A 21,719-nucleotide genomic window follows, 5' to 3' on the forward strand; every position below is an offset into this window, starting at 1 on the left:
AGGCTCCTGGGTTGGGCTTGGGCTTCAGACTTGTGGTGCGGTACCAGAGTAAAACTGGACCGGTCCTTTTTTATAATAAAGATGCCGCTCTGTCCAAAATCAAGCCCGCTGGGGACGGTGGACAATCGTGCCCCAGCACGGTACGGATCAACTGCGCTCCTAATGTTGGGAAAGTTGGGTCACCACTAGTCACTTTTCTGTACGAGTCCCTTCAGACTGACCCGTGTTGTTGAGTGTGTGTGTGTGTGTGTGAACAGACTGCCACCTCTGAAAACACTGATCACTAGTGTGGTCTTGTGAAACCACATCAGTAAACGCAACTTCCTGGTCGTTACGATACGTTCTCCTTCTCTGTGTCTGTAGGACCGGAGCTGTGCTGCTGATGAACACGCAAACACTAGCCACCTGGTGCTGTGGCATCGGGCTGCAACGACGGTTGTAATCTGTCAGTTACTTTCTTAATTGATTAATCATTTGGTGTGTTAAAGTTCAGAATATCCCCGGCTCCTCCTAGCTGAGTGCCTGGTGTCCCTGAGCAAGACACCTCACCCTAATTGCTCCTGACGAGCTGGCTGTCGCCCTGCGTGGTTGACTCCACCGTCGGTGTGTGAATGTGTGAGTGAATGGGTGAATGTCAGTCATTCCTGTAAAGCGCTTTGGAGAAAAGCACTATATAAATGAGGCCATTTAGAATACAAGTACAAAAAACACAATTTCTCAAAGCCCAAAGTTGACGTATTCAAGTCCAAAACTTATAATTAAACCATTTAACTCAACTGGAAGATATTTCAGAATCAGAAACCACTGAATATTCTACATTTTTTGCTAATCCAAATTTTTGCTCATTGACTTTCTGTCACTCAACTAATCGATTATGATTGAATTGTTTCAGTGGTGTTTACATTATGTGTATGTGTGCTCTGATATCAGCAGTATGTTCAACGCCGCTGTACTAAAACAATCTAAACTTTGTATTTGGTTGTAGATTGTTTGACATGTGCATCGAACTGGACAATCGTTCCATAAAAAAGCGACTAATTACAGCAACAGATGGAGGATTTTTGGCTTTTTAACGCGTCTGATTGTCTTTTTTTACGAAATTGCTTTGATGAGATGTTCACACTGATGGCGATGTTTGGGTGAGTGTGATGGAAATGCTGGTAAACACTTTTATCCTCTGTTTTGAAGGCGGTTATGACGACAGAAATGGTCGACTCCCTCTCTGATGGTATAGAAGTCTATGAGAACATGACCCTACTTCTCTCGGGGGCGGGGAGCGTAAAAGGCCTCATCCTTTGATGAGATTTGGCATCTAAAGCGGCACACTGACCGTTCACCTAATTCCTTCTGCAGGGACAGCTGGGCATCCCTGCCAAGTCTGTGTGTTCGCTGTGTGTGAGAGGGAGACAGAGAGACGAGGGCTGGGGCTGAAACGGCAGGAAGTGGTACTGAAAGTTAAAGAAAACAACCGGGGAGAGCAGAGGGCTCATCTAGTCAGTGACTCTCGGGGCTGAGGGAGTTTTCACTCAGGAATAGAGGCATGACGATCATGATGTAACGGACCAGAGGACAGAGGTGAGATTTAATGTGTCCAGCTCTGTCCAGGGTGCAGACAAATGTTATCTTGTGGGAGGATAATTTCTGGAGGCCAGACAAAATAAATGGAGGAAGGAATCTATTGCCTTTCTACTTTTAACCAGAGCTGCGAATTGATGACGAGCACCAAGGCTGCTGCACACACACATGCACAGTTTTACACACACACACACACACACACACACTCGCTTATGACCGACTCCTTTAATTCTGTATTGTAGAATTCACAGTCAAATATAATATGCGGCTGACTGAGTTGACAGGAAATCAGTTGCTTTCGTAGTAAGTTGCTGCAAAGGAAGTGAAATTACGCTCAATTACTCTCACCTGCCCACACATACACACACACGCACACACACACGCACACACACACACGCACCCACGCACGATCACATGCAGAAACCTTTGTCTTTTTTTCTCTGTCTTGTAGTGATTGACATGCACAGGAAGTGATGTAACTGAGCATTGCTGCTGCTTACACCACTGTTAACTGGAAGTGGCAACAGCTGAAGCACTGCTTTAACTCTGCTTGTGTCTGTTGGGCCGTCGCTCTGAGTGCTTGAACGATGGGGGGAAAACGTATTAATCACCTGCTAACGAGTTTCTGCTTCCAACTTCTCTGGTTTGAGAATTTGCTGCTTTTTTCTGTTTTTATATCATTGTAAATCTTTGTTGGCTGTTTTTGAGATGCAACTTTGAACTCTGGGAAATTCAACAGACATTAAAAGTGATGGTTTGAAAACATTTATCGAAATCAAATGTTGCTCTATGACTTACCGTGACCCTCTTAGTCATTATATCCACATTACTAATAATTATTTATCAAAGAAAATATTGTGATATTTGATGTTCTGTGTTTTGCCCAGCCCTACTGGCAGTGCCAGTGTGTGTACCACCATGTCAATGCAGGTGTACAGTATTTACTCTGGCGGACTGGAACTACTTCAGAAATGTCAGTAGTGACCAAGTGAAGAGCAGCTATAGTTGGGTTTCATTTTTTCATGCAAAGGCCGATATTTTCTCCATTTCATTTAGCATATATCAGGGTGGTATCCTTTTTTATCTGAACTACTTTTGGTGGTGAAGTTTATTAAATAACTTATTATTATAACGTATTTTCTGTGGCTTGGATACTGAGTTGCTGTAATCCAAAGGGTTTTCACCCCCAGCTGTGCTGCTGTTACATTAGTTTTGGCCCCACTCCGACACATAATAATAAAAATAATAATAATAATTGAATTTATATAGTGCCTTTCAAGAAACCCGTGGACACTTTACACAAATAGAAATCAAAAACAATTCAAACAGACAACAAACAAAACGAACTGAGACAGATGACAGGGTTAGGGCAGGTAAAAGGCTGTGGTGAATAGATGGTTTGAGGAGTTTTTTTTAATGCGAGTAGGGATGAACAGTCTTCCGTACGACTTGTGGACAAATTGGAAGCAGAGTTGCAAACTATCGTGTCAACTGTAGGGAAATCAGCGAGGTCATGTCCCTATATCGTAAAAATGATCGAGGTCAAGTCATATTGTACGATATGGCAATGTAGTAATTATTGTGACTGCTAACATAACGGTAAATGTAAAGGCTTTTGCTAACCTTAACGACTTTGTCAAGCCTAGTGGTGGAACATTACACAGATACGTAGCATCGCTGCTTAAACAGACAGCTGTGTACCCGAGTACCACTGTTGAACAACTTGGCAAAGAGGTGAATAGATGAGTGGATGTATGCCGGTCCTGGCCTCCATGATATAGTCGAGAGTTGAGCAGCACCTGTCTTCCTGTCTTTGTAATGGCGGTGGTTCAGAAAGACGGAGGAACGGTTTTGTTAATTGCTATTTACACAACAAGAGTCAGGCATTGTGGGGGCAGGAGAAGACTGAAAGGGCCGAAGGAAGTCTGTTTTACTGTAGTCCTGTATCATGCTAATGCTCACTGCTGCCTGAATGGCTAGTCTTCATTGTCACCCAGAAACTCGACAATAAACGGCAACAGTGATGCAGTAAAGAAACTTTTATACATCTCAGTGGGGACCAGCATTGGCATGGAAATAGTTTGGTCTTAGTTAATTGTTACCAAAAAGTAGTGTTGTCACTATACTGGAATTTCTAACTTCCATACAGTACCTTTTAAAAATATTATTTTTTATTCGTCATGGAAAATTTGACTCAAAAATGAATGCATAGAATTTAAGGGCTCAAGATTACAGCATGAGAATGGAAACCTTTCTGTTCTTGGATATTACAGTCGTCAGCAGACTGACTGTAGTAAACAATAACGATAACATAGCATCATCTTTAATGCGCTAACGTCATTGTGCAATGTCTCCGCCCATTGTTGACTTTGAGTTTTGACCCTGTGCAGCCACTGTAGCAGCAGCGGATTTAGCTAGCAGAGCGTAGGAAACGTATACCTGTAGGAATGAACACGCTTTGTTAAGCATGTGAAGCAAAACGGATAGTTTGTGAAGATTATTGCAATGCTAATTTCTGTTTGCACCTTAATGGTAATTCCTAATACATGTTAGCACCAAGCTAACTAAGCACTAGTTATTTTCCACATATTTTTGTATCAGTTATGCTAGCTATGTTGGAGATCATTTTATTCAACTCAAACGAATGCAATACAAGGGGCGACAGGAGGCGGAGCTATGTCCATGTCAACTTCCTGTTTGGGAGATTAGACAGTGGAAAGTGTAGCTGATGCTCCTGTATCAATACTGCGGAAAATGTTGATTCAAATTGTTTCAATTTTTTTTGTAAAACAATCTTTTCACCAACGCGAGTAAAGTTGAATCACTTACCGTCCATTCAGAATGATCCTTTGCTCAGTGGCAGCTTTAATAGATGTAAGAATATCAGGCAAATTTAGTGTTTCTGTCATCTTTACAAAAAAAAAATGAAATTGCCGTGTGCTTGCACCTTTTTGTATTGTGAATCACTTCAGAGAGAGAGAAAGGTAGATTTTAAGCTCACAGCTTTCAGAGTTTCTGGCAACAGCAGATGGTGGAAGGAATGAAAAGCCGGTGGACAAAATCGGTTCCAACATTTTTATCCTGTTGAGTAAAGCTGAAAAGAAAACATCTGCCTTGTGACAGGAAGCAGACGGGTTTATGTGAAGCACACCGGCATTAACCGTAGTGCCGTACAGAATCTCCCAATTATTACCAAACAGTTGATTTCACTGATGAAACGCAGCCTGCCACCAAAGCTACAGGAGCCCCTCTAAAACAAACCGGTGCTGCTGCTTCACTAATTATTTGAGTTATTTTGGGGGAAAAACAGAATATTTATTAGAAAAGGAAAATTACATGAGGGGAAGGTTGTGTGTGGGGGGACTAACTGCAAAAGTTTGCTGGTGTTTTCTGCATAGAAGCAACATGTGCACCACCTCCTCCCCCGTCTGATATAAGGCCTACACTCATTCATGCGTGTTATATCCACCCTCTCGCTCATGCAGACCCGGCATTGCGGCGGCCCACCCAGTCCCCCGGATCTCGGCTGTGTTTGTGCACCTCTGGAGTCCTCAGACCAGTTGATTAAAAGTAAAGATACATGTATATACATGTCCTTTTTAGATCAGCAGACCCACACAGGCGAGTATAGATGGCCTAGAAAAGATAGGCGGACTGACGGGTTAGTTAGCCAGCCGAATGGTTCCCTGAGCGAGGGGCTGCTGACCGACTGGTGCAGGGAAAAGCTCTCTGGCCTGTTGACTGGCTGATTTCTGGCTGGCTGGTTGGCTGGCAGCTGCTGCTGTTCAAACAGAGTTGCATCTGCTGGGCCCTTTGTTCTAACACACACACACACACACACACACACTCTCTCAATGACTCTGAGTGTGTGTTTGAAAAGAAAGAAGTTCTTTTGTTGGGTAGTAAAATTGAGGTGGGGGAGGGTTTGGGACACTGCTTATACGAAGTGTGTGTTGTGTGAATGAGTTTTTTCAATGGGTGCATTTTTTTTTTCTGGGTGGTTACAACTGATTAACTTGCTAAAGATGCAAGTTAATCAGTTGCACCTCTGCTCAGCAGGTAATAAGGCTGCTTAAATATGTTGAAACAAATTAAATTAGTAGGATAGATCATCTAGAGAGGGTAGGGGGCTTTGGGGAAACATTTGTGATTTTGTGGACTATATATTGAGGGTCTACTTGGTAAAATCTTGTTTATTACGAACCGCGGACTCTTTATTTGCAATGAAACGGTCCAACCAATGAGATGAAAATGATGCAGTTGCGTGTAGGCATGGGACGATATGTGGAAAAAGTTCATGTCATGATTATCCTGGCCAAAGCAATTCACTATATTACCCAGATAATCATCAAAATCTGCTTAAAATTGCACTAAAACGTACTGGAATAAGGAAACAAATATTTTATTTTCACTTTTTAGGTGAAATATAATAAATCTTAAATAAGATGATATTGAATTGTAAATTCTTTCTGTATTTAAAATTTAAAACACTCCTGTGCTGTGACTACATGGTTGATCATATGTGGTTTTTAAACAAACCTGTATGTTGGTCACATACAATAAATAGGTTTGATATTTAACCCATGTTCACGTGTATATAGTTGCCTTCCAGCTGATAGCTTTTACTTCAGCTTACTGTTGCCTACCTCCTATGGAAACGATGTCACCACTCAAACATCCCCACCCACTCGCTGAGGTTCATCTACATCCAACAAGAGTGATCCACTTCATCATTGTAGTCTGCATGTCTGGATCTGCTTAGTATGTTGCTGGATTTTGATCAATCAAAATTCTGTGACAAATTCACCGCAATTAACATATCAACCCCGTTCATCAAGCAAGAATGATTGAAGACAACATTCTGTCATATTGATGGTAGAAGCTGTGTGTTTCAAGTCACTGGTGGCAGAAGTTGTGTATTGAATCAGCTTCTGTAACTTTCAGAGTTTATCCAGGTTTGCTCAAAGAGTCATCAAGGAGCTTTTTAACTGCATTCATCACAGTCCAGCTTTCAGAACGGCCCTTCATTTCAAGCGTGCACCAGACTTTTGGTCTTAGGCATTAATTCCTTTTTTCTTTCTTGTTTCCCTCCCTGTTCTCTTTTTATCTCCCCTCCCTCTGTCTGTCTCTCCAGGAACCTTAATTAGGACCATGGAGTAGCAAGCTTCAAATTAGCAGTTAGCTGATTAGCTCCTCACTGCACAACACACCTCCCTCCATCCAGTCCCCTCCATCTGTGGGCCCCCCACCCAGCCATGGCGGACCCAGGGATGCTGAGTTTATTCGGGGACGATGCAGGGCTGTTCTCAGATGGATTGGATGGTTTAGGGGACTGCTTTCCTCCGCAGCCCGCCTCCGCCCAGTCCAACCCTTTAGCCCAGCAAACAAACCCCCCTCTGAACCATGAGCACCAGGGAAACAGGGGTTACCACCAAGGGATGATCCACGGCGCTGGGCCCGGCCCAGGGCAACCTAAAATGGGTCAAATGTACGACCATGGCCCCTACACGGGCTACGATCAACCCGGGCCCCCAGCAGGACGAATGATGGCCCAGAATGGTCCCAGCCAGGGGCCAAACGTGAACACGGCCATGAATGGCATGACTTCCCACTACCATAACAACCCAGCTAACTCTAGCAACCCGCACCACGGGTACCCGGGTGATGCTGGGGCAGGAGGAGGTGGGGGTGGAGTTTGGGGCCAGCAGCAGCAGCAGCAGCAGCAGACCAGATCAGCTTATCAGCAGCCTCCGACACAACCAGGGGCCGCCCCCAACCAGATGGGAGCCTACCAGATGTCCCAAGGCAACTATGGTGGGATGCAAGGCCCACCTACACCCAACGCAGCTCGCATGAACCAACACTACCCGTCACAGACCATGGCAGGCCCTCCTGCTCAGGACCCATCTCACTACCTGGGACACGTTGGGATGGGTGGCGCACAGATGAGACACCCCCAGCCCCAGTCACAACCCCAGGGCTATCCCAACATGGGCCACACACCCCGGTACCCACACTCCCCCTCCCGACAGCCTCCACACCCCCACCAGCACCAACAGGGTATGGGGGGGTTCGGGGCTGGCCAGTACCCTGGATATCAGGGCCAGTATGGAGCCATGGGACCTGGGATGGGCCAGGGTGCTAATGCTAACGTCAATGCTAACACAAGCCAGGCCATGGGACCAGGGCAGCTTGGCCAGAGGTTTACCCAGGGATCAGGCCCAGCAGCTGGGCAACAGGCACAGCGATACCCTGCTGGACCACCGCTCCAACCCCAGCCCCATCAGACCCTTTCTGCCCCAATGCAGCAGCAGGCAGGGCAGCAGGGCCAGCCTATGCACCCCCAACACCCTCAGAATCTTCCCCAGTCCCAAAACCAACCCCAGTCCCACCTTGCCCCCCCAGCTCAGGGATCTTACCCCTCCCCCTCATCCATGTCCCCCATGCGGGTTTTGGGAACCCCAACACCTCCTCCCCAACAAGTCAGACCCCCTAGTGCAGGGCTAGCTGTACCCCCAGAGGTTGCAGGGTACACAGCCCTGCAGTCTCAACCCAGTGCTATGGCCCAGAGAACTCCCCAAATCCCTCTGTCTGCCCAACATCCCCAACACCAGCAGCCCCACAACCTGCCCCCCGTTTCAGGGCAGATGTATTCGGGCATTGGGCCACAGCGGGGTCCACAGATGGGGCCAAATAGGCCTCAGCTCCAGCAACCGCAAGGTAAGTACAGGACAGTTAACGCTGTCCCATGTTACTTTTTCATTGCTCTCACTTTTGGTCATTTTATAAAGCGTCTAAGTCCCGCCCCCTTTGAGAACACGACACCTAGTTAGACAAGAAATAGCTTTTGTTGTCTCTTCCTTATGAGAGCCACACATTCCCATGATATGTTGGGGGTCAAATGAGCAACGCAGCATCTGTAGAACTGGGGATCTTCCTCAGGGGCACAGATGGTCCATGTTGGACCAGCAACCCTCCACAATGTAGTTCTACTTGGGTTACACCATTTACTTACTTTAATCCTGCTCTTACACATGGGAGTTATTGAATTAATTCAGATACTTGATACGGCCTGTGAAGCCATTTTTGCGCTCACACTTTATTGTTCATTATGCATCTGTAAGGCCATATTGAATTATTTTGTAATATATATATTATTTTATAATATCCTTAGTAAGGAGTAAATCTGACGTAGTGTTGGTGTGTATTAATGTACTCCACAAATGTTTGGTGATTGAAACGCCAACACAAGTATTAGCTCTATTTTAGTGTCTTTGTGTTGGACAGGATATAAAACCAAATGGTTGTTGGGCGTCATAACGTCCATACAGTCGGTGCTGACTGTATTTCTCTCCCCGTCTCTACTTCCAGGGCCTCATGAAGCTCTAGTTAGCCAGGGGGGAGACCAGCGTCTGCTGCAGGCCCCGCAGCAGGCCCCTCGAGGTGGGCAGCCCCTGCAGCCCGCTCCCATGGGTTTCCAGGGTCCGACTGTGAGTCAGCACGGAGTTCCGACTCCTAACCCGGGCCTCGCACCGCCCGGCCAGAACGCTCCGAAGCAGCATGCACACGTGCCACCGCAGCCCCACCACCTGCAGAGCACGCCCCCTCCCCCCAACCAGGCCTCCCACCCATGGGCACCTCCGCCTCCTGCCTCCCAGACGCTCTCCTCACCCCCTCTCACCCCACAGAAAGTGCCTCACGTACAGGTGAGTCTCCGGCAAATAAAAAAAAAGTGTGTGTGTGTGAGACGATGAGAGAGATCAGGACTGTGCATTTGTTTTCATGTGTGGGTGTATTTCATGTGAGTGTTTATTTTTCATGTGGGTGGGGGAATGTGTGTTTGTAGTGTAGGGGAAGTGTGTGCGTGTGTGACATTTGAGAACACAGTGGTGCACTGGTTTAGTGGGTGTGTGTGTGTATTTTGCCTTTTGTGTGTTTCTACTGTCAGCCTTGTGTGTGGTTGTGTTTCCGTGTGTGTGTGTGTGTGTGTGTGTGTGTGTGTGTGTGTGTGTGTAAATGGATTTCTGCAGCTGTTTGTTTCCTGTGCATATCCTGAGATGTGTGCAACACACACATACACGTATACACACACACACACACACACACACACACACACAGAGGCGCCACCAGCATAATCTCTCCTCCCTCTTGCTCCCACATCCCCCCCACCCCCCCTTCTCAATGGAGGAAACCTCCCTTCCTGTCTCCCCCTCCTCCCCGTCTCCTCTCTTTCCGCTCGCACTCTGTCTGTCTGTCTGTCTGTCTGTCTGTCTGTCTGTCTGTCTGTCTGTCTGTCTGTCTATCTATTTGTCTTATCTATTTCAGGGGTGTCATCTCTAAGTTAATGTTGTGTAGCCGGATGTGCAGAGACAGAGTTTAGAAAAGAGGGAGACTGTGAGGAGGAGAGGAAAGAAGCTGAGGGGGGTGATTAAGAGATTGGGGGAAGGGGAAAAACATTAAGAGCAAAGAAGTGGGAAAACAAGCAAAGATCTCAAGTGAGGGAGTCCAGGAGCCGGGGAGGAGGCGGGCTGCGGGGAAGGGTTAGCAGTTGTGAATGGCAACCTCCATGTTTGTGTGAGCGAGCACCGACGCCACCGTCTTTGTCATGTGCCCTCGGCTTCCATTAGCTTGTTTTGTTGCTCAAAGCCCCCTTTCTCCACTGACCCATTCACACACAATAGCCGCCCCGTGGCCACACACACACACACACACACACACGCACCCCGATCCAGTTCCCCCTTTTTCCTTCCATTCTTGTTCACACTCCTCACTTACTACTCCACTTCCACCTCCACGCCGCCACGTTTTGTGGTTGACATTTCAGCCGTCACTCTCGATTCATCCAGCACTCCTGACCTAGATGCCAGGTTGACTGGTGAGCCCTGCATCACGCCTGGGCGAGCTGCATGTGCCGTCCCGACTCTAGCTGCAGGCCCGGCAGCCCCCGACGTCGCGCACACACACACACACAAACACACACACGTGCGCGCCGACAGTGTGACTTGGGATAGTGCGGTCTGGAATGGGATGGCAAATGCGCCAGGGGAAATAGGATAGCCTAGCTAGAGGAGTACTCAGAGTGGTGTGTGTGTGTGTTTGCGGCACAGGAAGGGAGTTCTCTCTGCACTTCATGATGCACTTGTTAGAAAGAGACACACACACACACACACACCCGGCTGGTCAGTCATAATGACTGTATGTCTGGTACTCTAAGCTCCATCTGTTCACTAAGCATGGTTATTACACATGTATGCACACACGCACGCATGCATGTGCCTTCGTCAACAGCTCAAGGTCACAGCTCTGGCAGAGTGCTGTGCTGTGACCTTTATTCTACATCTCACACACACACACACACACACACACACTGTGGCGTGCAGCACTTGGTCGACATATAACATGCCTGTCTCGCCCCTCCCCCGCTCATGCACGCTGTCAGCGAGCAGCTATACCATCCAGCTCGCTGTGGCTCGTCGAGGAATTGCTTCTCTCACATTTCGTCCCCTCTCTCTTGTTTTGTGCAGAAAGTGGTGGCAGAATGCTTTCTTCCATACAGGACATCAGCAATATTAAGACCCTAGTTCCTGTGTCAACTAGTATGTTGACACAGGAAACGAGTCAACATATTAGTGCAACTTGTGTGGCCGTTTTCTCTTCTCAAGCTGCAGTTTAAGTCCAGCCCAGTTGGACCGTCTGTCCATAAAGCAGGTGAATAGAAATGTTGAGCATGTTTATCAGTCCTGTCACATCAGTGGATTCATGGTGGCAAATACAGTTAAAAAAATCGCCTATGGAGAGCCACAGCAGATGTGTTGGCTGCATCCTTGTCCTAGAAGACGACAACACTCAATCATCCTCTTGAGGACATACGATATGAGCACCTCGCCAAGCTGGCTGTCTGTCAGCTAATTCATCTTGGGTTTTGGTGGTTGAGTGATTTTTACTGGAAACCCACCTCACCTATTTGAAGAGTCACCGCTGCTGCAGAGTCTGAGTGGGGAGGAGGTGCTTCCTTCCTTCTGTTCATACTGTGAATGATTTCTTGGATGTTTTATCATTGAGAGATGAGATGTGAGCTCTTGACTTTGCACTTGAACTTCATAAGAGAGACATCTGAGCTTCCAAATGTGCAATAGCCCTCTGAACAAACCAGTGGGCGTTCTCCGTTTGACCTTCTCTTAGAATTTGATACATCAAAGTAAAACTAACTATGAAATGTTATAGGGCTATTATACAAATCACTTGTCAGATCTGGATTATAGTCTCTATTAGCAAAGTAAAATCAAGGATTTAAAGAATACAGAGAAATGGATGTGTATAGTCGCTAAAGCCCCCAAAAACGTGGCTTCAAACTTAAGTTTTTGATCATATATTATATTTAGAACTTAAGAACTCAAACATAATCTGATCTGTTCGAGCAGACACAGATGTAAGCAAAGACAAGCTCATGTGAAATATGCCTGGCAGACAATTGTGTGAACCACTTCCAAAACGACAGAAATTAGGGAATTATTAAAAAAAATCTCCTTTTCAATTTAGGCTTTTAGACCAGAAATTGTTCACTACAGTTTTGTCAGCATCCATCAACCAATGAGGGAACAAAGCTATCGGGCGATACCCTCATGTCCACATGTCGTACGATAAATCTTTAGTGCAAAGATGATTGAGGTCATGTCTAGGGATGGGGCGATATCGGATTATAATGCAGATGACGATTAACACATTAAGTTGATCGTGGCGAATTCCCATTATTGCGATAATTGTAAAGAGACGGTGAGCAGCTATCAATTTTGATCTGTGGTGGGAGGGATGGATGATAGATGGGTGGATGGGTGGATGAGAGAATGGAAGATGGATGGAGAGATGGAAGGATGGATGGGTGGATGAGAGAGTGGATGGATGAAGGATAATGGAAGATGGATGGAGAGATGGATGGATGGATGGTAGGATGATGGAAGCTCGATGGATGGAGAGATGGACAGCAGATGGGCGATGATAGAGGATGGATGGATTTACGGTTGGAATGTAGAAGGTGGATGGATGAAAGAAGGTGGATGGATGGGTGATAGAGGAGGGATGGATGGTTGGATGATAGAGGAGGGATGGTTGGATGATAGAGGAGGGATGGATGGTTGGATGATGGGTGGATGATGCAAGGTGGATGGATGGATGGATGATAGAAGATGGATGGTTGGATGATAGGTGGATGGATGGATGGATGATAGAGGATGGACGGACGGACAGCCTGACGGATGGACGGATGATGAGCCGAGTAAGGGGAGATGCTGAGCGACGAGGACCGTATTTCCTTTCACTCCATCCTTTGGGAGTCTTAAGTGTTTCTGCTGCTAGATTTAAGCCTTCATCTCACTCTTCTCCCTCTTGTCCCACCCTCCTTCAGCTCCCTCGCCCCTCTCACCCTTCCTCCTCACACTCCCCTCCAACATCCTCCCTCTGTCCGCAGAGAGGTGAAACTCAACCCTGTCCATCTCCTCAGAGTGTCAGATTGGCCTTGCAGCCAGTCTGTTGCTGTGCGTGATTCTTTAGGGATCTTTATTAGCGACATTATCAAAAACCTGTTTCGGAAGCGGATTAAAATGGTGTTTGAATCCAGAGAAAGCTCTGCTCTCCACTCAAACCTGTGTGTGTGTGTGTGTGTGTGTGTGTGTGTGTGTGTGTGTGTGTGTGTGTGTGTGTGTGTGTGTGTGTGTGTGTGTGTGTGTGTGTGTGTGTGTGTGTGTGTGTGTGTGTGTGTGTGTGTGTGTGTGTGTGTGTGTGTGTGTGTGTGTGTGTGTGTGTGTGTGTGTGTGTGTGTGTGTGTGTGTGTGTGTGTGTGTGTGTGTGTGTGTGTGTGTGTGTGTGTGTGTGTGTGTGCGCATTGTCATTCGTGTGATTGATTATCTAGGAAGCTTGGCAGGAGGACAGATTTATCTCTTGGCACTGCGTCCCCCCTCCATCTCTCTCTTCCTCTCTGTGATTGTCCCTATATCTCTCTCCCCCCTAGTTATCTGCCCCCTCTCCCTCACCTCCCCCTATTTGTGTGTCTAAATGGCTCAGTTTACGTGTGTGTCAGCAGGTGTTTGTGTGCAGAGGCTTGTGCGATGCGTGACCTTGCAGTAGTTTGGTGTGAAATGTGTGCGTGTGCATTAGCATTCTCCCGATGGAAGTGGACTTTCAGCGACGGCACCCCAACTCTTCCTCCACCTGTGTGTGTGTGTGTGTGGTGTGTGTGTCTGTGTGTGTGTGCGTGTGTGGAGGGGAGCTGCTGCCGTGGCATTTTGCTATAAACTTGCTGATGCTCGCACACATACACACCCTTCTTTGACACACACTTCGTTGACACACAACGAATCACACATGTGCGTTGCACATGCGCACACTCTCTCAAAGGCATACTCGTATGACACACACACACACACTCCCTCGCTGCGCCTTTTTGAAGTATGGAGATAATTTATTCGTGTCATGATGCCTGATTTCCCATCTGCTACTGGGACCCTGAGCAGCTGGAGAGAGAGAAAGAGGGAGGGATGGAAGAGAGGGTGAGGGAGGAGAGGCAGCTGGAGAGGCTCCCAACAGCTGGTAACCAGTTGCCTGTCACAGAAAGCTTTACTTGGGAGCAGTGAGGAGAAGGAGAAAGGAGAGAGGCTTTAGTCTGCAGGAGAGCAAAGTAGGAGGAAAAATTAGGTGTCAGCCGGTTTGTTTACTAAGGTTAGCCTGCTGGAGGAGGGGGGAGGAGGGGGAGGAAACTGTAGCAACAGGGAGTCGAGGAGAGGGCGGAGGAGGTAGCAGCCATGTGCGCGGATGGATGGCTGGATGGATCCCTCTTCACCCCGTAGTCCGCCATTACTGACACTCAACCCCCTACCCTGCAGGATCGAGTCGGCAGGCGGGCACGGCGGCGTTGATGCACAACATCAGCAGACGCATCTCATTGAACATGAGCTCCAACTGATCCATATTTGATGCGATTTAGATTAGAGCTGAAGCCATACATTCATCAACAATTGAGTCATTTTGCAAATAGGAATCTCCAATTTGTTGAGTTGTTGTCTTCTATGGCAGCAAACTGAATATCTTTGGACAGAAATGAACACTTTCTAAATCATAAGTTGCATCCCCAATTTAGTTTTAAAAAGTGAGACGGTGACACCAAACACCAAAAGATATTCGGTTTATTATGATATACAAGAAGCAGAAAAGGTTGAGGAGCTTGAAGCCGAGTAGCTTTTCTTCTATTCATCTTAACACGAGATGAATGTAAAACCCGGTTGGTATATTTTCATCCTTTCGGCTCTTCTGCCTGGATAACAAACCAACCACACCTGGACTTTAATGAGATCTCCAGATCCCAGGTCTTTGTGAAACGTTTCCTCGCTGAACGCCAAGCGATGGCTGTTATGTTCGTTTGTGGGGAATGTGGTTCTTAAGTTGAGGTTTAAACTTCATTTAAAGTTGCTCAAATATTCAAATTAACCGATCTTTCTCCTCCGTCTCCCAGCATTCCCCCACCGACCCGTCAGGCGACGCCTCCATGGTGGTTCCTGACAGGCCGACGGTCGGCGCCGGAGCCCCCGGCCAGCCAATCAGCACAGAGCAGCCCAGCGACCAGGAGACCAAGCCAAAAAAGAAAAGGAAGAAGAAAGCAAAAGCAGCGGCCGGAGAGGAGGAAGAGGGAGGGAAGAAGGCGACGGGAGGAGATGAAGACATCAAGTCAGAGTTTCCCGGAACAGGAAGTGATGCAGGTGAACAGGTTACTGGCACAGGGATTGTAGAGGGAAGTTCACCAGCGGTGGAGGAGAAGAAAAAGCGGAAAAAGAAACCAAAGGAGAAGGTAGAGGGCAAGGAGGGTAAGGAGCCCAAGACCCCGAAGACGCCTAAAACACCCAAGACCCCCAAAGAGCCCAAGGAGCCCAAGGAGTCCAAGGAGAAGAAAACAAAGAGCTCCACCCCCAAGACCAAGACCCCCAAGAAGACCAGGTAGGAGCAGCATAGCTACAGTTAATGTGTGTGTGTGTGTTTGGTTGTTTGGAAAGCTCCCAGGTGAGAAACGTCATCCTGCTGTTCTTGGTTATATGATGCACTGCCTCGATCATTCAGAAGTCCTGAAGACGCATCTGACACCATTAACTACAAAGTGGAAAAGTGATCATTATCTCGCATGTACATATGCAAAATAAGAAGTCATTAAAGAGGCTGGAAGTCCACTTAGTCGCCAGTCCTGGGGCGTTTCCAAGCCGACCGAGAGCTGATCACTTCGGCGAGTGGAAAATTAGTTTCCTTATTTATCAAGCAACAGAAAAGTGTTGACGCTCGAAAGCTCGCAACACCAGGTCCATCACTCATGTAGTCAACCAGGGGGAACTGAAGGGGCCACAACCTCTGAGCTGGGAAACACCCGGTTATCCACCTGAAATGACACGTCATGATTCAAGTGTTAAAGTCATCTTAGTAGCATTAGCAGCGTGCTAGCAACCTGTCAATCACAAGGTAGCCTTTGTAAACTCATGTTCATGTTTACTGAGATAAAAAAAAAATCAAGTGAGAAGCAGGTTAACTTTCTCATTGACTTCCATCCAATCAGACTTCTTTTAGCAAGCAGAGGCGTCGCCCCCTTATGTCCAGCAGGGAGAACGACAGGTTGCCTCCTGCTTTGAGAGTGTTTGTGTACGAGAGTCAGATGTGATTTCATTGAGAAGGTGGAAACTTGATCGGCCTGAGGAATGTGTCAGCAGCCCCCATCTCTCTCTCTCTCTCTCTCTCTCTCTCTCTCTCTCTCTCTCTCTCTCTCTCTCTCTCTCTCTCCCCCCCCCCCCCCCCTCTTCCATGGCCTTCAGCCTCCTCCTTCTCTCTCTTTCCTCTCGGCCCCTTTTATCCCAAGGAAGAGGGAGGGCCAAGGCGGCAGGCAGGGGTCAGGGCTGGGGGAGGTGTGTGCGTGCATCACCCACTGGAAAAGACTGGGGGGGGGGGGCAGTGTGTGTGTGTGTGTGTGTGTGTGTGTGTGTGTGTGTGTGTGTGTGTGTGTGTGTGTGTGTGTGTGTGTGTGTGTGTGTGTGTGTGTGTGTGTGTGTGTGTGTGTGTGTGTGTGTGTGTGTGTGTGTGTGTGTGTGTGTGAAGCAGCGAGGGGGCAGGCGGTGTGTGTGTGTTGGGGGAGGGGTCGTTGGTAATCTTTGTGGCAGAAAATGGCGTCTAATGATAATGAAGGCCATGCTGCTGACCACTCCACAGCCACAACTGTGCGTGTGTGTGTGTGTGAGCGTCGACTGAGGGTGTGTGTGTGTGTCTGAGGTTGTGTGAGGTTGTGTGTGTGTGTGAGCAAAGGAAGTGTGGAGGAGTGTGTGTCCTCGGCCCCGAGTGTGTGTTGGTAAACTAGCTCTTATCTGTTGTCAGGCTTTCCTCCATCTTGAGTGGCGGCCCGGAGCTCCAGGTTAATTTAGCATAATAATGGCTGCCGGCCGTTCACTGCTCCTCTAAAATGGAGGACCGCTGCAATCACCCAACTATCTTCTCTTTTATTCTTTCTTCTCTGTTCCCCTCTCTCCGATCCCACCTCTTCCTGCTGAAGGAGTGTAACCCTTTCATCTCCCCCCACATCTATCATCATCCTCCCTCCTCCTCTCTGTCTGTCCGTCTGTCTGGATTATGAGTTGAGGATTTGAGGTGTTTATTTTTTATTTCTTGTGTTCTCTCTGTGTCTTTAAATTAAATTTAGCGTGGCTCTTGTGAAGTCGTAGCTTCAGCATGTGGAGGAAGTCTTTGTTTTTCATGACAGTTTATCATTTCAACGCCTAAGTACTTTTTATTTAGAAGAATTGTTGGTTTACTGTTTTTAAAAAATACTACTTCAAGAGCAATAACATGGGTGTACGTCCCATTGTTTTGTTTTTTTTCCACGAGTGGGTGGTGGAATAAGCTTCAAAGCTCAAGAGTTTTTCATGTGGACTATACAGAGCCTTTTTAAAGTATTGACTAAAATAACCTAGCACCAGGTAGTAACTAAACTCCTCTGATTACCCGTAATCCATAGTTTTTCTACCTAGATCTATAAAACATTACTATTTTATTGTTCAGATCATCTGAAATGCCTCCAAACAACTTAAAAATGGAAAGTATGCGAGTCTATTCACCAATTATGGGAAAACTTTCGCTACACAACAACAACACGTGTCATTGGCTACCCGATCCGTATTGATAAAGCTACGTAGAGGTCAACAAGTCTGTTGGAATCAGCAGGGGGCGAGCTAGTTAGCTTTAGCCAAGTGGGGAAGAGGAGAATTCAGGTCATCATTCACATGACGGGTTCTCTTTTGGTATCGGTACCAGCATGGTAGTATTTTAAATTATATCCGGATGTAGGCACAACATGTTACTGTATGTTTTCATTCTGCTCATTTAAATCTAAAGTATGAATGAACAGACTGAAGCCTTTGCTTCAATGGTGTCAACAACAACCAGGCTGGTGAGGCTTTTCTTCAGGTTTTACTGTTATTTTAAAGAAAACGTCGGGGTTACTATGAAGCTGCTTGTCAGTGATACCACGCATGTGCTTTGTCAGTTATTATGAAGACTTGTACACCATTTTTAATAGTTGGTGTGTGGATTAACAGACCTGCAGTTTATATGCACATTGATGCTGCAGTGCCATCATGAAATCAAAGTGAAAGAAATGTCGCTCCCGCTGTTTTTTTCTTCCCTTATCTGATTTATATTTTGGGATAGATAAATATTTAAAGAGATTTTGCCACCATGGTTCCATCGTGTTCTGGGTGATAATTGCCTGCTGCGGGTTAACCCTTTATCTGACCTATATTACTTAACTCTTTTGATAACTCTGCACTCAAAGAATGCTGCACTGATTTTGAATTGAGGCAATATGTGGAGCTATAAAGTGTTTATATTAACTGCTGCTGTGTTCGCCACAAAATGTATTGGAAGAAGATGGAAGTAATCAGTTCCACAATTCACTTAATCTAATGAAATATCCTGCTTCAGTTTCTATTTGTCCCGTAAAAACACCTTTTGAATATAAGCGAAGTGACGGCACAACGAGAGTCGGTCATGTGATCACTCAGTTGTGAATTGCAAATCATTTTTGGGCAGGATGAGAGTTTTCATATCGTCCCATGTCTATTTAAGAGTTTTTGCGAGTCGGGAACAGTTTTTAAATACCTGGCGACGCTGGTGTGTGCCGGTCAACTTGATGTTGATGAATAGATGCGTGACTCGTGTGCATTCGGCTCTGCTGCTCTACCATGAAGGTGTGAGCGATGCAGAGGATCAGGTGCTCGTCCAGTCAGCACACTCCTCTCCTTTGACCTTGATCTCTCCCTCATCCCTCTGTTCCTTCCCTCGCTCTCTCTCCCTCGCTGCCTTTCTGTCCAGCTCTCTCAGAGGAAGTACATCTATAAATAACCCAGCCGCCACACCCTGTGTGTGTGTGTGTGTGTGTGTGTGTGTGTGTGTGTGTGTGTGTGTGTGTGTGTGTGTGTGTGTGTGTGTGTGTGTGTGTGTGTGTGTGTGTGTGTGTGTGTGTGTGTGTGTGTGTGTGTGTGTGTGTGTGTGTGTGTGTGTGTGTGTGTGTGTGTGTGTGTGTGTGTGTGTGTGATTTTGTTTGCAGTACACACAAACAAGTCAAACATGCAGGCAGGCACCTTGCTTTGTGCGTGTGTGCAAATACAGCACTTTTTCAACTGTGTGTGTGTGTGTTGCCTTCTAGTTACTGGTGTTGGTTTTTGTTGCCTGAGGGGGGGGGTCGGTAGTATGACTCATCACGGCAGCAGGTGTCCCTTACACTCCGCCCTTTCTCCGTTATTTTCTCCTCCTTACCCTCCCTGTATTTTCCTCTGCTTCCTGTCTTTTCTAAAGCCCTCCCACGATCTGAATGGAGCATCTCAACAAACACACACACTCTGGCCAGTTCTGTGTGTAAGTGTGTGTGTTAAGCTACAAGCCCACCAGTATACAGCAGAGTGGATGACAGGTTTATACAGTTTCCAGCTATTTTCAGACCGTCTAAAAAAATAAATGAATAATAAAGTAATTCGTTTTGGCCACTAGGGGCCAGTGGAAGTAAATTATGAACACAACGTTGACGTTTTTTCGGCAAAAGGTTACTTGTTAACGCGTATCATTTTTGGCCACCTGATGATTAGAAGTTCAATATAAGCTCATCTGACTCTGGTCTTGGTCCCCCACCAGTTCCTGACAGACATGAATGTGTTCACCAGCTCACCAGCCAGGCTAAGCCACGCCCCTTCCTGTGTACCCATATGGTTATCAGTTTAACAGATAGACAGAAAGTCTCGCTGTGTCATAGGTTTGTCGTCATGTCATTTGGTTTAGTGTGAAACCACTTGGTGAGCTACATATCTGGTCTCACACAACGTACGTCGCCAACACAGCCGTTAGCTTGTCTTGCTAGCTAGCTTAGCTTGCATGGCCTCTTCATGGCGCCCACAGTTGGTTTATTTCTATTTCACTGAAGCTGCTTTGTTCGTAGGCCTGTCGCAAAAGGTTGTTTTTTTATTTATTCTTTTATATTTTTGAATTATTTGTATTTGAGTGCTGCTCATATTTTTTTATGGTTGCAACTTTTACCCAGCCGTCCAATCAAGGGACACGCATCACATCTGTAAAAGTACTGAGCAACAAAAATGGAGGAGAAATGAGCAGCTGTCCCCTCCACCTTGTGCTGACATTTTTACTTGCGCTGTTACTCCGTATCATAGCAACCAGACGCAAACCACAGCTCTCAGCCAATTAAATGCATAATATTCATTATTTAAAGGAAAACTGAGCAAATGTATTATTCAGGGGAGGGGACGGAGTCCTTCAAGCAACGTATTTACATAGTCAGTGGACTTGTTAGGAGTTTTACTATGTCTGAATCTTTTTGGGGCGATTAAAGTAGACGGGAGATTAAAAGGACGAGTTGTCGCAGAGGAGAGTTGAAGGAGGAGGAAGAGGAGGAGGAGGAGATGGACGGAACAGAGAGTCGGGGAGGCGATGCTGGGATCGAAGGGAGAAGGGAGGCCATGAAGAGGCTCGGAGGAAGAGAGGGGAGAAGGCAGCCAAGTGGAGAAGTGTGTATGTGTGCGTGTGTGTGTGGCCAGATGGCTCCAGCGTGTGGCGACCAGCCAGAGGAACAGGTGCAGGTCACATGACCAGCCGTTACCACGGAGATGGTGATTGCTTTTGGCGTGAGGATGAAAGGAGAAGGGCCCCAGGGACAGAGGGGGCGAGAGACGTAGGGAGAGGGAGGGAGGGAGGGAGGCACAGAGAGGGAGAGAGGGTGAGTGACATAGACACAGAGTAGGAGAGTGAAGAGAGGGAGACATACAGTACTGCAAAGGGCAACGTGGGAGAAGAGGCAACGCCACAGAAGACACATCCTGTTTATATTTCATAGTAAGAGAGTCGAGGAAACCATCGTGTCCCTCTGGCCTGAATGTAGAACTGAGTTTTGGTATTTTAAGAAGAGTACGGTTGTAACCATGCAGAAACATCCGGTTCTGGTAGTGAAGCCTATGTGGGAAGTGCCTTAAACTGTCATTCTTTCTGCTGACCATCAGGGGGCGAGTCCTCTCCGATTGTATAGAAGTCTCTGAGAAAAGGACCCTACTTCTCAATGATTCATCTCAGTAAACATGAGTTTATGGTCGCATTCTCTAGTTTCTTCAATCCAACATGACGTTCATTTAGTAAATTATGGTTCATTTAGAGTAATATAGAAATTACACATACTTAAAGCAGGATATGCTTTAGGGCGGGGCTACCTGGTGATTGACGGGTCACTACCACGCTTCCAATGCTAATTAGCTACTAAGATGACTTAACACTTAGCTGTAAAGTTGACCTTGAATTATGAAACGTTAGCAGCTTCACACTAGAATCCAGATGGATCCAGATCCAGTAAGGTTGCTGCTCGGGGGGGGGGGGGGCGCTCTGCTGCTTGTGTTCATCAAATCCACCCATTGCTCCACCACAGTCCAAATATGGTCACTTCCTTCACTGGTTGCAAAAACATCCAAGATGGTGACGGCCTAAATGCTGAACTCGAGGCTTCAAAATACTGTTGTCCACAAACCAATCGGTGACATCACCATGACTACGTCCAAATGACACTGTGGTAACGACCTGTCAAT

General features: G+C 46.8%; 1 protein-coding gene across 2 annotated transcripts in view; it reads left to right on the forward strand.

Moving 5' to 3' along the window:
- Nucleotides 1–21,719, forward strand: part of chd7 (chromodomain helicase DNA binding protein 7) — a 66,186-nt gene that overhangs the window by 11,956 nt on the left and 32,511 nt on the right. For both annotated transcript variants that reach the window (XM_084008869.1, XM_084008870.1), the window contains exons 2-4: nucleotides 6,710–8,295; nucleotides 8,947–9,281; nucleotides 15,077–15,555. In XM_084008869.1, coding sequence (XP_083864995.1) covers nucleotides 6,831–8,295; nucleotides 8,947–9,281; nucleotides 15,077–15,555 — 2,279 coding nt within the window. In that variant the 5' untranslated portion in view covers nucleotides 6,710–6,830. The remainder of the gene's footprint in view (nucleotides 1–6,709; nucleotides 8,296–8,946; nucleotides 9,282–15,076; nucleotides 15,556–21,719) is intronic.

Source organism: Eutrigla gurnardus, assembly GCF_963514095.1.
Source record: "Eutrigla gurnardus genome assembly, chromosome: 4".
Classification (NCBI taxonomy): Eukaryota; Metazoa; Chordata; class Actinopteri; order Perciformes; family Triglidae; genus Eutrigla; species Eutrigla gurnardus.